This window comes from Gracilinanus agilis, chromosome 2 (genome assembly GCF_016433145.1).
Source record: "Gracilinanus agilis isolate LMUSP501 chromosome 2, AgileGrace, whole genome shotgun sequence".
NCBI classification, from domain to species: domain Eukaryota; kingdom Metazoa; phylum Chordata; class Mammalia; order Didelphimorphia; family Didelphidae; genus Gracilinanus; species Gracilinanus agilis.
The window spans coordinates 164,219,500-164,237,094 of NC_058131.1; the positions used below are offsets into that span (position 1 = coordinate 164,219,500).

Here is a 17,595-nt window from a genome sequence, read left to right on the forward strand (position 1 = left end):
CTCTACAGTCCACCATGTTTTCTTTGATGCAGTAACACTGGTTTCCTGGCTGCTCCACTAACATGACACTCCATCTTTTAGTTCTGGACATTTTCTCTGACTGTCCCCCATACCTAGAATGTTCTCCTATCTCATCTCCACCTGACTTCCCTGGATTCCTTTCAATCTCAACTGAAATCACATCTTCTATAGGAAGAATTTCTCAACTTACCTTAATTCTCATGAAGGTACCCTCTATTAATTCTTTACTATTTATTATATATATATTTATGTAGCTTGTTCATATTTATGTTTTTGCTTGTTGTTTCTCACAATAGACTGTAAATTCCTTGAGGGCAGGGACTGTCTTCTCTCTCTCTCTCTCTCTCTCTCTCTCTCTCTCTCTCTCTCTCTCTCTCTCTCTCTCTTTCTCTCTCTCTCTCTCTCTCTCTCTCTCTCTCTCTCTCTCTCTTTGTTTTGTTTGTTTCCTTGGTATTTAGCACAGTGTCTGGCACATAGTAGGTAGTTATGAAATATTTCATGGCTGACAAGCATGACTTCTCTGAGTTTGTTTTTCCATTTGTAAAATTGGAGTATAGAACTCAATGATCTCTAAGGTGCCTTCCAAATTTAAATCTGTAATTTTATGATTTATTAAGCCAAGACCTTTCCAAATGTAGGAAAGGGGAGAGTATCACAACTCTTTTCTCTATTTCTTTTCTTAAAAATGGCAACATTTCTCTGCCTTAGAGAGCCTCCAAGAATGTTTAGTTGGGGCTGAAAAGATCAGTGTTTAACCAACAACCCTTCTTGTTTTTCAATACCTCAGGATGTGTGACTTCATCACCATGGGCACATACTATCTCCACATGGAGATCTCCAGACTTCCTTGTGTTAGACACAAGTTTCTGTGTCCTCAACATTTTACAAACTAGTGGCAAAACTGTCTGGTGGTGAGCCTCTCTATACCTACCTAGGCCAAGTCTGTGGACTAAGGTTGTACTTAGAGACATGTCAGTTTTGTAGGACCTTGTCACTGCTATGACAAAACCTCCTAGAACCAAGGGTCACATCCGTGCTCCAATGAGGAATAGCTGGCTACTCAGACTATCAGGATTTGTGCTTGTCACAGCTGCTTGTAGAGCACATCTCCCCTGTAGAAACTACCCTCTTTTTGCTAACTTAACACCCCCCACCATTGCCACCCTGTTTTTGGCTGGCTGAAAATCACCAGGCATTATGGGGTAGGACATATGTTAAATTTAACATTGCCCTGCTTGTCTGTAGAAACTTTTGGAGTTTTTTCTACTATTTTCTGTTTTATTTTTTGTTAGTTTTTATTGCCTTATTGGGGAAGTTAGGTAGCACATTGAACAGAGTGCCGGGCCTAGAATTGGGAAAACCTGAGTTCAAAACTGGCCTAACACACTTACTAGCTATGTGACTCTGGGCAAATCACTTGACCTCTTTTTGCCTCAATTTCCTCATCTGTAAAATGGAGATAATAGAACCTGCCTGTGAGGATTAAATGAGTTCATAATTGTAAATCACTTAGCACAGTGCCTGGCACATAGTAATTGCTATATGTATAAATGGTAGCTGTCATCAACATTACCATCATTATTGATGACCCCTAATTGCACATCTTTTTTTAAATTTCACTTTCAATATCCACCTTGTAAACTTCTCCACAAACAAAATCTTCCCCTTTTAACAACTAGGTATATTCCATTCAAACAAATTCACCTATGATTATGTCTAAAAATATGCTTATTCTGCAGTTCTCTAGCTTCTCTCCTAAATGGAAAGCATGCTTCACCATCAGTTTTCTGGAATCACAACTAGTCATTTCATGGATCAGGTTTATTAATTGTTTTCAGAGTTGTTTTTTTCTCATGCCATTGTAGTTATTGTAGAAATAATTTCCCTGGTTCTGCTAATTCCATTTCGTATCAGTTCATATAAGTTTCTCTAAATCCATCCCTTTCATCTTTTCTTACAACCAATAATATTCTATTCTATACTAACATTTGTTCACCAAATGGCTCTCAATAGTGCCCTCTTTGTTTCCAGTTCTTTGCTACAACAGAATGTGCTGCTATTAATGTTTTAGTGCATAGAGCTCCATTTCTCCTGTCTTTGACATGGACTGAATTGCCCTTTATCTTCATTCTGGCACTTTTTCAGTTCATCAAGATGTAACTATTGGCATCCATTTTCCACACATGTCCATTTCACTATAAGTAGGGATCAATAGACCTCCTCCAAGTTATGATGATGTAATGACTATGTCAGTTTTCTATCCTCTGCATTTTAGTAGCTTGACAGTAAAAACAGTGGCACAAAAATAGTAAGAGCATTAAGTTAACTTGGGAGTGTTTCTCTCTTCCTTCCATATAAGGGACACTATGGGTGGGGGATACTTATATGGTCAGTCTTTTTCAACATTAGGTTTTTTTTCTGAAATATTGTTCTCTTTCTTTTAAGAGATGGCTCCTTTGAAGGAAAAGGCAAGTGATGTACTAGATAATGTAGGCATTATAGAAACAAAAGATACCAATAAGTTTGTTTTTTTAATCTTAGTAAAGGTACTAATCCTATTAAAAGAGATTCCTAGTGAGCAGAGACAATGGTCAAACACAAATAATGGGGTATAGCTAGAGGTCTAATATGGCCCGCACAGTTACAGAATCTTATTTGGAAGGGACCTCAGAAGCCAGTCTCTGTAGATCAAATGGATAATGGATGACAGCAAGAATCTTTATGAAAATCATAGATTTGAAGCTCGAAGGGGCCTTGGAGGTCATCTAGTCCAATTTGCTTATTATTCAGTGAGGAAAGAGACCCAGACAGGGTTAGGTTACTTCTTAAATGTCACAAAGATCGCAAATGGAAGGGCTAGAACTTAGATCCTTTGACTTTATTTTTTTTTAACCTTTATCTTCTGTCATAGAATTGATTCTAAGTAATTGGTTCCAAGGCAGAAGAGCAGTAAAGGCTAAGCAACTGGGGCTAAGTGAATTGCTCAGGGTCACACAGCTAGGAAGTTTCTGAGGCCAAATTTGAACTCAGATCTTCCTGTCTCTAGGCCTGGATCTCTATCCTCTGAGCCACTTTACTGGCCCAGTCCTTTGACTTTAGATCTGGGTTCTTTATATTGTGTCAAATCTTTTCCATTTAATACATCAGCCAACGTTATTAAATATTTCATATTTATTAAATATTTACTATCCAACATATCTGGGGTTCCAGCTAAGTGAGTCCAATTTGCTGGTATTTGAGATTTTTTTTCAAGTTTACAGATATTCAACGGTAAAGTGGTATATACCCAGGATGGTCCCATCTGGACACCTTCAGTAGGTTTGGCCTTGGATTTCATTGAAGCTTCATTTTTTGTTAGTTTCACAATCTTAGCTAAATAGGAAAAATTATTTTCTTAGAATCATGTCTACCAGATCATTGAAGTTCCAGTGAAGCCAATGCTTTAAAAAACATTTCATTTTGCTAACTTATTCCTTCTGTTTAGAGTTGGAATTTTCAGATTTATTGTTCTTCCTTTAACTCTCTCAAAAATTAGTAAGGGCCTTGAGGAACTTTTATTTATGTGGATTTTTTCTATTGATATTCACCACATTAGAAATTAAAATGAAAAAAATTAAAATTTTTGTTTTGTTGATTATATTAATAATCATTATATTATGCCATATTAATAATAAGATCTACAGTATAGTTTAAAATATATTTTCTAAACAAAAAATAAGGGAGATAAATATTATTGTTTTACATATTTTTATAAATATAGTTAATGTGTGATCTAATAGAAGACAATTGGATTCTCATATCTGCTCCTGGGTTCAATTTGTCATGATTGGTTGAAGCTTTTGAAGAAAATATGTATTCACAGATATGTGGTTGGGATAACTAATATTGATGAAGTGTATAGAATGCTAGAGCTGGAGTCAGAAAGACTAGAGTCAAAATCCACCCTTAAACACTTAGTTGTGTGACCCTGGGGCAATTGGTTAACCTTTGCCTGCCTCAGTTTCCTCTTCTCCAAAATGAGGATGGTGATATTATCTAATAAGGTTGTTATGAGGACAAAAAATTTCATTGTCAAATGAATCAAAGATAATTGTAAAGCTCTTTGAAAACTTTAAAGCACTGCATATTATTATTAATATTAGTTATTGTTAATTATAAAAGAAAGGAGTGTTTTAATAGACAAATAATATTTTAATAGTATTATGAAGTTGTTTTTTTTACTTAGACAACACTCTGAAAGGATCTCAGGAGCCCTGAGTAGTCTATGAACCAACTAAGAGAATGTCTGCTTTAGAACATTTATTTCTTTACAGGAGTTTAGTGTTTTGCTGATATTCCCTCACACATCTTTAGAACTTTCTGGTCATGGCTACATAGCATGGCTACTGGTCCTTGGGGAAACAGAGGCTGACTAAAACTTGATAGGCATGGTCATATGGCAAGATACCATAAATGTGTTCAGGGTACTGGTGATAAGAAAATAATTTCAAAATAACACTAAGATGTTATTTGTTTATTAAAATACCTTTTCCAACTAATAAAACATTTAACCTTTATTTAGTACTTTACGGTTTTGTAAAGAGCTTTATAAATGTATTCTCATCTTGGATATATGTGCTTTTTACAAATGAAGCTCACATGTGGGGCTGAAAGTGGGCCACATACCAACAGTACTGGAGAGAAGGCTGTACAAAAAGAATAAAATTTAGATCTGAGTCTTTATCTTCGGTGTTCCTCAGGAGAAACTGACCCATTTATCTAATGGCTCTTTTGCAAAAGAGCATTTACAATGGCAATCCCCTTAATTTCAGAAATCAGAGAGCAAGAAGTACTTTTCCATGTCCATTGTCCTGGATCAGGAGGGAGAAAAAAAAGAAAGGCAAATGAATTACTAGAAGACTATTGTGTGATCAAATATGGACCCCATTCTGACTAACTATAGGGCAACTATGTGGTTCAGCAGATAGAATATAGGACCTGGAATCAGGGAGATTTGCATTCAAATCCTTCCTTAGACATTAAGTAGTTTGTGACCCTGGTATAGTCACTTAACCATTACCTGTCTCAGTTTCTTTTTCTTTTTCTTTAAGATTTAAATATTTTATTTTTTTAGAAAAATTTTCCATGGTTACATGATTCACTCTTTTACTTTCCCTTTCACTCCCCCTTCACTCCCCCTCCCCCACTATATCCAATGCACATTTCCACTGGTTTTAACATGTGTCATCAATCAAGACTTATTTCCATATTATTGATAGTTGCATTGGTGTGCTAGTTTCGAGTCTACATACCTAATCATGTCCATCTCAACCCATGTGTTCAAGCAGTTGCTTTTCTTCTGTATTTCCACTCCTGTAGTTCTTCCTCTGAATGTGGGTAGCGTCTTTTCCATAAATCCCTCAGAATTGTCCTGGGTCATTGCATTGCTGCTAGTACAGACGTCCATTACATTCGATTTTACCACAGTGTATTGGTCTCTGTGTACAGCGGTCTTCTGGCTCTGCGTGCCTCAGTTTCTTATCTGTAAATGGAGATAATAATAGCACCTACTTCCCAGTATAGTTGTGACAATCAAGTGTGATAATGTTTGTAAAACACTACAGAAACCTTAAAATGCTTCATAAATGCTAGTTGTTATTATTATCCTGTTTGCTGTTTGAGAATTACTTGTGATATGTAAGTTGAAGCTATAAAGGAAACCCCAAAGACCTGGTTCGTAGCAACAAATTGCAGAGTACTCTGTAATGAGCACCTCTATTTGCAAGTTGACCTAAAAGAGGTTCACTGCAGAGATAGAAATGTGGCTGCTGTCCGTGGTAGCTCTTATCTTTCGTGCAGAGTCTGATAGGATCACTCCCATGTCTCAGTGTTCGAGTTCATGCTCAGTTGTAACTACAATTAGTTCTCAGCCTTAGCCGTTTGCTAAGTAATTATTCATGTCCTGTTTCATGTCTTTCCATTCTTTCTGGTGTTGCTCTCTGGCCTCTATTGGAGAACTTGGTTGGATGACCAGTCAATCAATGGGAAGAGTATTGTGTATGCAAAGGGTATCTTACATTTAGGAGTAGAAGACTGTAGATTTAGAGCCAAAAGGGCCATTAGAGACCATCTAGAGAGACCCATCCTCTCATTTTGCAGATGAGGAAACTAAGACCAAGAGCCCACAAATAGTGAATAACAAAACTGGGATTTTTAGGTCCTAGAGATTTGTAAGAAAGATTTTGTGAACATAAAGAAATACTGGCCCTGAGCCATGAGAAGAACCAGATAGAAAGTGAGATGAAAACCACAAATATCTGATTAAGTTAGATGTCAGATGCCAAAGGAGTGGAGTGAATATAGTATTGGACTTGAAATCAAGAAGACCTGGGTTTAAATCCTGCCTTGAAACTTACTGGCTATGTAACTATAGGAAAACAACTTAACCTTTCTGGACTTCAGAATCTTCATCTGTAAAATGGAGACAATGACTTTCTAAAGTTCCTAGGGTTGTTATGAGGCCTAAATGAGATGAATTACTTAAAGAACTTTGCAAATCTTGAGGCACTACATAAGTCTTAATTATTATATTTTAGTTTATATACTCAATAATTTTATATTAACCACTGTTATAACTTCATTACTGTTGTTGTTATTCAGTTGTTTCAGTTGTGCTCAGCTCTTTGAAACTCCATTTGGGGTTTTCTTGGCAAAGTTACTGGAGCATAGTTTGACATTTCCTTCTCCAGCTCATTTTGTGGATTAAGAAAAGGAGGCAAATAGGATTAAGTGACTTGCCCAGGGTCATGCTATTAGTAAGTATGTAAAGTCTGATTTGAATTTATGAAAATTTAGTCTTCCTGACTTCAGGCCTGACACTCTATCCACTGCACCAATAATCATTATGTTGCATTTGATTATTAGATTTAATAGTTATATACTGGCTGTCCCAGAAATTTTAATGTAGGCTTAAGCTTTAATAGTTTTAAAATAGCTTTTTAAACAGTATTGGTTATTGTTATGAATGGTTTGTGCAGAGCCTTAGGTTTACAGTATGCTTTAAATATTTTGACTCATTTGAACCCTACGACATCAAAATAATTATTCTTTTACTGCTTCTTTATTCAGCATTGGCCTATATTTCATGTTTTATGACATGTTTTCTGTCTCCTTTTATACCTCACAATCATTTTTTTGCATTTAAAAAATTTTAAATAATATTTGCCCCTAATTACACGTAAAACAATTTTTAACATTCTTTCCTTTTTAAGTTTTGAGTTCCATATTTTTCCCTTCTTTCTACCTTCCCTCCCTCACTCCATCCTACCTTTCCCCACTCCCTGAGACTCTAAGCAATCTGATATCGATTTTACATTTGTAATCATGTTAAACATTTTCCTTTTTAGTCATTTTGACTCCACAACCACTTTAAGATCATGGCTGTTTCTCCTCGGGTACCCTCACCATTCTGAACTTCTCCACATTTTTCCAATCATTTTGTGCCTTCTTGCATCCTCCCTTCTCTCCCATGCCTCCAATTCCTTTCTCATTGTCAAGTGAAACCACATCTTCTGTCCCTGTAATTCATTATTTGCCCTGCTGTAGATACCATGCACCTCAAAGGGGACCTCCATTTAGGAAGCTTGCAAGCTTGCTAGTGTTAAGCAGTACATTCCAAACAGAGCAAATTCTAATTTTACTGAGTACTCCATTTATTTATCCATCTTTTATTTGTCCTCCCCTACCCTCTCTTTTGTGGTAAAGAAAGAGAAACAAAAAGGAAAAAATGTAAATGTGCTGATAGTAATCCTCAGATAAAGAATGAGTCTGTGAGAGACAAATGTAATGTAAGCATTTTATTAACTGCAGAAAGAATGAATGTCCCAAAGAGTTGTTTATTAGATATAGTGACTTTCTGAGGTCAATCAACTCTTTAGAGATCATAAAAACACTAAAAGGAGCTTGCCAGTGTGGACATAGAAGTTATTATCTTCAGTAGATCATATGTAAGAATTCAGGTATCCTTGTTATTTTAGCTTTTTGGTACCTTTCTCCTTTCATAGACCCCATTCATGAAGCCTTCAACAGGAAGTTCCCTCCTGGAAGATAACGTAACTAAGTTAGGACGTTCATTTATAGAAAAGAATGTGATTTTGTGTTCTTTTCTATCTTTTTCTGAGTACCTATCTTTAGAGGTTCATTACAAGGTACTAGGTGTCTGTTGCACAAAAAAACAATTAGTTTTAGGAGCCTGCTTTCCCAAAGTCTCTTGGAATAAGAATTAGAAGGAGCTCAAATGTATCAGTGGACAAAGTTACATGAGGACATTGCAACTGGCACACTTCTCTTATTTAATTTGTTGAATGCTGGAGCCCGGTATAAGCTTTTATCTTTAAAGTACTGCTTCTTTTATGCCCAGTGGGCTATAAAATAATGTATACTCTTCAATCCAGTAATACCACTACCAGGTCTATATTCCAAAGAGATAAAAAAAAATGGGAAAGGACTTGCTTGTACAAAAATATTTAGCATCTCTTTTTGTGGTGGCAAAGAATTGGAAATTGAGGGGATGTTCATCAAATGGGGAATGGCTGAACAAATTGTGGTCTTTGACAGTGATGGAATACTATTGTGCTATAAGGAATGACGAGCAGGACGATTTCAGAAATACCTGGAAAGACCTACGTGAACTGATGCATAGTGAAATAAACAGAACTAGGAAAGCATTATACACAGTATGTTCAATATTGTGGAATGATCAACTGTGATAGGCTTAGCTATTAACAGCAGTACGATGATCCAGGACAATTCTTATGGCAAAGAATGCTATCCACCCCCCCAGAGAAAAAAACTGTTGGAGTCAGAATGCAGATGAAAGGATATGATTTATCACTTGTTTATTTGGGTATATGTTTTGAGGATTTAGAGAGAAAAGGGACCTTAAGATGATCTAATCCAACATCCCCCTTTTATAAGTGAGGAAACTGAGACCCCAAGAGGGGAAGCAGCTTGCCCAAAAGTCACTAAGGAAGTAAGAGGCAGAGTCAAGATTTGCACTGAGGTATTCTGACTCCATATCCACTGCCCCATAGTCTTGGATTTATTTTCATTCTGGCTTCCATGGCCTTGAAATGGAGCATGTGGATAGGGCAAAAGTCTAACATGAATCTAAATCACTCATTATTTAACTTTAATATTCTTTATCAGAATTTTGAATTCTGTTATTTTTTAAATCACAAGCGAAAGGGAGCAGATGATATATAAGTACCAAATGAGATACTATTTGTAAAGCACTTTGCAAATCTGAAAGCACTATATAAATGCTAGTTATTATTATTAGCAGAGGCAGTTTTGCAGGTCAGTAGTTAGAGGCACTGGAACTGAGTGAGGAAGACCCAACTTCAAATCTGGTCTCTGACACTTCCTTAGATGGGTGACCCTGGGCAGTTTCCTCACTTATAAAAGGGGGATGTTGCATTAGATCATTTCTCTCTAAATTGATGTTCTTCTAGGTAGGTTTCCCAGGCACATAGTCTAGTGAATGAGCTAACCAGGGGCACCAGAAAGCAAATAATGAAGCCTAGGAGAACAACCCTAGAAAAAGAAGGGATTCTGTGGCTTTGAGACATAAAGGGCTGCCAGTTCTCATTTCAGCTCGATTAACTTGTGTCACCTTGTGCAAGATGTTGAACTTCTTCATGCAGAAACCAACACTTACAAAATGGCGATATCAACACGAAGAAAAGCCATAGACTGTTTCATAAATAGATGCTAATAGCACAGTGCCTGGAACATAGTGTTTAATGATCTACTTACCATGATCATCCTTGAGAGGCAGCTAGGAGTCAGGAAGACCTTAGCAAAAATCTGGCCTCAGATACTTACTAGCTGTGTGACCCTAGGCAAGTCACTTTACCTCTGTTTTGCTTCAGTTTCCTCAACTGTAAAATTAGGTTAATAATGGCACCTACTTCCATGGCTGTCATCAGGATCATAATGCGATAACGTTTGTGAAGAGCTTAGCCCAGTGACTGACACATTATATATGGAGATGGAAATATTGTTTGAAGAATGACTTGTGTACATTCACCATCAGAGAAAGAACTGATAAATAGAAACAGGCAAGACATAGTTTTATAGATACATATATCTTTTTCTCAAATGATGCCTGTTCTAATGTGGGGAGGGGAGGGAGGGGGTTACTTGGAAATTTTAATGTCACAAACAAATAAAAAAGTAAATTTAAAAAATTTAAAACATAATAAGTGCTCTGTAAATGTTAGCTATTGTTATTATTATTATTCACTTAGTATAGGACCTAGCACATAGTAAGTGCTATATAATGTTAGCTATTATCATTATCTAACTTTCTTTTTATGCCTATCCTGAGTATTCTACTAATATATTTTATACAAATCTGTATTGTCTTATCTAATCTTCCAACCCTTTTAAAGAACTAGATATTATAGTAGCTTTGTTCAGTCATTTCAGTCATGTCCCACCCACAAAACCAAATTGGGGTTTTCTTGGCAAAGAAACTGGTTTGCCATTTTCTTCTTCAGTTCATTTTGCAGATGAGAAAACTGAGGCAAACAGGAGTAAATGACTTGCCCAGGGTCACACAGCAAGGACGTATCTGAGGCCAGATTTGAACTCAAAAGGATGAGTCTTCTTGACTCTAAGCCCAACTCTCTGCACCTCTCTACCCACTCTGCTGTCTTGCTGCCCATTATAGTAGCAGGAAATAGCAATATACAGTTGAATATATCTGCTCCTTGAAGTAGATATATTTACTATATTATTTATTTTATTTAATTTATAAATCTATTTATTATTTAACATTTTAGCATATTTTTTTACTTACATATCTTTATGTGTTTTTTAATTTTGCTTTTGTTTTTGTTTTTGCAGAGAATAAGAAAACTGTAAATTGGAAGCTTGGAGCAGATAAAGAAGTCTGGGTATGGGTAATGGGAGAACACCAACTCGATAAACCTTATGATGTCATCTGTGATGAAATTATTGCTGAGCGGGCGAAGCAGCAGCAAGCCCAGAAAGAAGACGAGGAGCTCAGGTATGGGGTCCCCCACTCTGAGAGAGAAGATGCGTCTGTCTTTCAGGTGCTTTATCCTTCAGAAGTGGACAGAGTTTCAGGGAAGATGGAAAGATGTTTTTTTTTTTTTGTTTTTTTTTTTTGCTCTTACCTACAGCTGGGGAGGGCGATTGAGATGAAGAGCCTGGCCAGATGGCTGGTCAAAGAGGCTTTTGGAGAAATGTCTCCTGATGCTCGTGACTGTAGAGCATCAGAATGGTGGTTCCGGGAGGGCTCTGTTTACATTCAGTCCTTGTGCACATCAGGCTTGCCCGTGTGCTTTCACAGAGACGCAGCACTGGGTTCGTTTAAAGAGCAAGTCCACAAAAACGAAGCAGAGCGTGAACAATATATCCAGTATGCTGTGAGCTCTGGCCCAGAGACCCGTTTCACCATCATGCTTGTTGGCTTCCAGCAGTTTCAGCCCAAGAACACACAGTGAAAGGGAACTCGTGTGGAAGGCCAGCCAGTGGCAGGGGCTGCTCTGGTGCTCATAGTACAACACGGTCTCTGTTGGCTGCGAGATGTTGGCCTCCATCGTTCCTTCCTCCACTGCCCTGTTTCCTGTTGGTGTTATGGTTCATTCTGCCAATAATCCTCTATCCAACCAGGAATTTTGCAAAAGGAAAGATAATGGAGCAGATTTGGGGAGACTCCAGCTCCGTCTCAAAAGGCTGACAATGCTATGCACAGTTCCTCTGACTCTTATAAAAATAACTGGTCCCTTGGTTCCAAAGGAATCATTTATCTTATTAAGGAAGGGTGCCTTTTGGCATGAGAGAAGGGTTGCTAAGTTAAACTTTAGACTTGCCAGGCATTTACTTCATTCAAACATGGACATGCAGTTTTGAATAACCCAGAAGGTTGAAAGACTTAAAAAAAGATAATTCCTCTATTGTTTCTTTTCAGACAAACTCAAGCAAAAGAATCCTCCAAGACTTCCAGGCCTCAGTCGCTGCATTCTGATTCAAAAGCACTGAAAAATTGGGAGGTCCCCAATGCTTCTAAAAGAACAGACAATGAAAAGGAATCAGGGCCAGAAACTAGGAAAGCTTCAATACCAGAAGAAGAGAAAATTCAGGTGAGTCTTTCTATTCTATAAATGCTAAAAAGTAGAATGGAGGAAGATGGAGGAAAGGAAGCATAGTGGACAGAAAGCTGGCTTCAGAGCCAAGAAAATCTGAGTTCAAGTCCCACCTCTGAAATATACTGACTGTGATGCTACTAGGCAAGTCAGTACCCTCTCAGACCCCATTCATGTCTATAACCCCTTAAGCAGCAGAAAAGTGAACCTTCTGAATTGGTAGGAGTTTTCTCAGTGGGAATTCACTTTGCCAAAGAAACCACAGGTCCAGCACACAAAAAAGAAAAAGACCATCAGAACATACAAGGTGGACAAGGCCAGAGTTTGATCACATAAAATGTCTGAAGACATAAAGCTATTGTCATTGTCATTTATTATGTTAGGACTAGAGCTAATTCCATGGACTATAAAAGTTCCTAACCATTTAATCTTTTAAATTTGACCTTTTGCTGCTTATAGAGAAGGCATCCATTTTTCCTACATGGCATTTCACTACATGGCATTTCACTAAGGCTTCTAAGTACTACAAGGAAACTTCAAGAATGAAATTTGGAATTCCTTTGTTTTGAAGTTGAGATGGGAATTCAAACTCTCAGAATACAAAGACTAAAGGCTGCTCCTGCCAAACATTGTTTCTGGAGGTCTAATTTGAAGGCTAATTTGGAGGCCAAAAGGAATGATAGGAATGGTGGGGAGGAAAATAGCCAGAATAACATTGAGGACCCAGTGTCCCAAGGAGTGCAGAGCTGAGTGACTTCTGAGCCTGAGCTACAGGAGTAACTTGGGAAGCTCTGAGGCTTTCCTCCTTGTTTTTCCATATCCTGGGAGTGGAGGAGTTCTGCATTATAGTTACCTGAGGAACACTTCTGGGCATTAAGTTATTAAGTAGCCAGAAAACTGGTTTTGAAGTGGGGTTTTGAAGTAGTTGGAAGCTAAACTAGGTATGAGAACAAGGGAAAGGCAGTGGTTATAATATGTGATTTGGATGTGCCCTGAGAGAAAGAGTTGTTGACCCCAGTTTGGGATGGGAAAAGTGAGCTTGTAGGTAGGCATCAGAAAGAGAGAAGTGAAGAGCATTTTTTAAACAATTGCTATGTGCCAGGTACTGTGGGCATATAATTAAAAGCAAGCAAGTCCTCAAATTCACTTAGAGAAAAACAACACATAAAGGAGAGCTGGGGAGGGAAGGCAGGGAAGAGGGTACAGACTTATTGGTGTGACTATAAGGTATGGGTAGAAGCCTGGCATCCAACAAGATAAGTCCAAAGCTGGTCTATCAAAACCCAAGCTTTGGGGGCAGAGTCTTTCTCTGGTAAGGGAGTAAAGATTAAAAAAAAACTACCAAGTCCACATCCAGAGAAAGAACTGTGGGGAGTAGAAACACAGAAGAAAAACAACTGCTTGATCACATGGTTCGATGATGGGGATATGACTGGGGATGTAGACTCTAAATGATCATCCTAGTGCAAATATTAATAATATGAAAATAGGTCTTGATCCCAGTGGAATTGCTCATTCACCAAAGGAGGGGGTTCAGAGGAGGGGAGGGAAAGGACATGAATCATGTAACTATGGAAAAATATTCTTAATTAATTAAATGAACTTAAAAAAAAACTACCAAGCATCACTCCAGAAATCTCCACTCAGTTCTCCATTGAGGGAGATCTTCAAACAATCGACCAATTTGGCCACATTGTAGGGAAAAGATTCTTTATCAAGAATGAGTTGGAATAGATCACCTGACTTCCCATCCAGTGCCAAGATCTTATGTTCCTTGAGTACAGCTGTACTGGTATCAGTCAGACCCATATTTTTGATGTGAGAGCCTAAGTTGCCTTACCACCTTTGCCATGATCGAAACCCTAGGCAGTGCCAGTCACCCAGGTTCAAAGGGGAGGGCCCAAGATCCTCTTTCTACAACAGCTTTAGGAGCTTGAATGCACCTGAAGAAAGAGACTGGAAGTGGACCAGATGAGTGGGAACTCACCAACCAGCATCTTTCTTACTCTGAGGATAGGGTGAGAAAGAAAAATCTAATGAGAAGGACTTACAAATTCAGGATTCCATCCCAGGTAGACATAGCTAAGAAAAGATTGAATGATTGAACTGGCCCTCAAAATCTTAGAAAGGCAGGCAGAGCAAATGGCCAACAAAAAGATTCTAGAGAGTTGTGGGCCACAGAGTACAGGGACAAACCATCAGAACTTCTTAATCTATAGACCCAACAATGCAGCAGAGGACAATAATGCGATGGTCAATTCTTTCAGCATCAGCAGTCTTTGAAACAACCAGGTAATTTCGTCTCTCAGGTTTGCAGAGCGACAACGCCAACCCCTATCCAACATCTTCTCCAGAAAGAAATGAAGGAAGGAGATTTTTGGACATAGTAGGGGAAATTTTTGCCAGGAATTTGAGATGCTACTGGATGCATAGGCAAATGTAGTTATCCCTTGAATGGGAAGATTTCTTCACCATCACTTGTCATTGCAGGGGGAAACTTGGTTATGGTTCCATGCGGACATATTTAAGGATAGAGAATTGGAGTGAGTGAGTGAGTGTACGTGTGTATGCGTGTGTGGGTGTTTTGGGGGTGACTGGAGCCCAGCCTAGGTGATCTAAATGCAGCAGCATGGAGAGAGAACAAGTAGCTGCTATGTGTTTTGATTGTTGTTTGGCAGGAGAACAGAGGGTGACTAAAGGTACAGGCTGTGCCAGTGGTCAGTGTGAGTTTTGCCTACAAACTGAAAGGATCCGTCCGGGTGGGTCTGAAGGCTGAGAGCCAGAGCCCATGACTGTGTGTTTTGGGAATGACTCGATCAGAGAGAAGGAAGTAGGCATGACTGAGTCCAGAGGCTTGAGAAAGTCCTTGGCACCTCAGGGCTTGCTGGGAAGCTACGTTCATGTAGGTGGATACCGAGATGCTGTGCATGCATGCGTGTGTGTGTGTGTGTGTGTGTGTGCGTGTTCAGTCATTTCAGACTCTTCATGACTCCCATTTGGGGTTTTCTTGGCAAAGATATAGGAGTGGTCCGCCATTTTACTCCTCTAGCTCATTTCACAGATGAGGAAACTGAAGCAAACAGGGTTAAATGACTTGCCCAGGGTCACACAGCTGGCAAGAGTCCAAGGCCACATTTAAATTTAGGAAGATGAGTCTTCCTGACTTCAAGCTCAGCACTCTATCCACTGTGCCACTTAGCTACTACCTGTGTGAATATGGAAAAATGGCTAGTGCCAATCTTCCTCCCCCAACACGTACCAGTACAGAGCAAGCAATGATAAAAGGTAGATCAGATTTTGTGCAACTTATCTGAATCGAAGGTAACTGAGTTCACCTCTAGGCTTCTGTTTCGGAAGGAGAACACCTTGGAAAATACCAGGCAACCTAACACTTGTGTTCTAATTCCTGTGATGCTAGACTGGTTAGATCAGTGGAGTCAAAATCAGCTAGAACGATGCATACATTTTATGGCAATTCTATGTAATTTGTTTTTTTGACATTACAAATTCATCAAACAACAAAAAAACCTTTCCCTCCAGGATTTTTGTTTTGTTTTAAATCTTTATCCCCCAAATACTAATTCATGTAAACTCAAAATCTAGTCTGTTTCTATTTATTGATTTTTCTTTCACTCTGGTGGCTTCCACTGCTACCTCTATGGAAATGCCTCTCAAACTTTCATCTATTCCCTAAACTTTCATAAAGTTCCAAATCTCTTTTTCTGACTTTTTTTTACCCTTTTACTGATTCTCCATTACCAAAAAACTAGTCCCTAGGCATGCAACAGTGGAAAGAAAGTTGAATTTGTAGTCAAAGAACCTGAGTTTGAATTCTGTTTCAGCACTGCTTTGGTTCCTTTATTTTCTTATCTATAGAATGAAGGAGTTGGACTAGGCAATCTAAGGTCCTTCCCAGTTCTGGATCGATGATCTTGAATTGAAAATTGAATTTACATTTGCTCCAAAATTTGGTTTCCTTTTTAAAAAAATCAATTAAACAGAGGATGGCTGGGTCACTCAGTGAATAGAAAGCCAGGCCTGGAGACAGAAGGTCCTGGGTTCAAATTTGACTTTAAATACTTCCTAAAAGAGTGACTCTGGGCTAATAACCCCCATTGCTTAACCCTTAGAGAACTCTTCTGCTTTGGAACCAATTGGTTCTAAGATAGAACGTAAGGTCTTAAAAAAATCAATTAAACACTTATGCCTTGGAACTGATATGTAATATCAATTCTAAGATAGAAGGCAAAGGTTTTAATATTTAAAAATCAGTTAAACAGGGGGCAGCTGGGTAGCCCAAGGAATTGAGAGTCAGACCTAGAGATGGGAGGTCCTGGGTTCAAATCCTATCTCAGACACTTCCCAGCTGTGTGACCCTGGGCAAGTCACTTGACCCCCCATTGCCTACCCTTACCACTCTTCCACCTAGGAGCCAATACACAGAAGTTAAGGTTTAAAAACAAACAAAGAAACAAATAAATAAATAAAGATAGATCAGTTTAACAATCACTAAGCATTTATGCAACACCTACTGTGTGCCAGGTGTTGGGCCAAGGGCTGGTGATTCAAGTAAAATAAATGGCATAATCCCTAATTGTAAAGAATTGTATTCTAAGGAAAAAGGCAAAATGGATATTCTTAAATATGTGCAGGGGCAGCTAGATGTGGCTAGAGTACCAGAGCTGCAGTCAGGAAGACTCATCTTCCTGAGTTCAAATCTGTCCTTAAACACCTATTAGCTGTGTATCTCTGGTAAGTCACTTACCCCATTCACCTTATTTTCTTCATCTTTCAAATGAGCTGGAGAAGGAGAAGGCAACCCATTCTAGTGTCTTTGTCAAGAAAACACCAAATAGAGCAACAAAGAGACAGACATGACCAAAATGACTGAGCAGGGACAACCAAAGTAAATGCAGATCAATATTATGAGAATAAACACAAAGAAATACCAAGAAATTAAGCACAGGGTAGTTTGCAAGGGAGGGCACTAGCAGTTGAGAGGGTCAGGAAAAACTTCATGAAGGTGGTCCTTGAGCAGTGACTTGAAAGAAGAGAGGGATTCTTTGGGGCAGAAGTGAGGAGGGAGTGCATTCCGGACAAGGGAAACAGAAGACAGAGACAGAGTGTTTTGTGTGAGGAACAAAGAGAAGGCAGTTTTGATTGGATCTCTAAGTGCAGGGAGGAAAGTAATATTTAAAGATACTGGAAAAATACTTTGGGTTGAGGTTATGAAAGGCTTTAATGCCAACATAGAGAAGTTGATGCTTGATTTTAGACATTCTAGGAAACCTCTGAAGTTGAATGAGTAGGGAAGTCAAATGGTTATATCTACACTTAAGGAAAATCACTATAAAGGATGGGCTAGAAGCAGGAGAGACTATATACATATAACAAGGAAACCAATTAGGAGGAGATTGTT

General features: G+C 38.5%; 1 protein-coding gene across 1 annotated transcript in view; it reads left to right on the plus strand.

Annotated features, from left to right (window-relative positions):
- SH2D4A (SH2 domain containing 4A) overlaps positions 1-17,595 on the plus strand; it is a 112,595-nt gene that overhangs the window by 21,250 nt on the left and 73,750 nt on the right. Inside the window, exons 3-4 of the mRNA XM_044663523.1 lie at positions 10,912-11,074; positions 12,002-12,173. Coding sequence (XP_044519458.1) covers positions 10,912-11,074; positions 12,002-12,173 — 335 coding nt within the window. The remainder of the gene's footprint in view (positions 1-10,911; positions 11,075-12,001; positions 12,174-17,595) is intronic.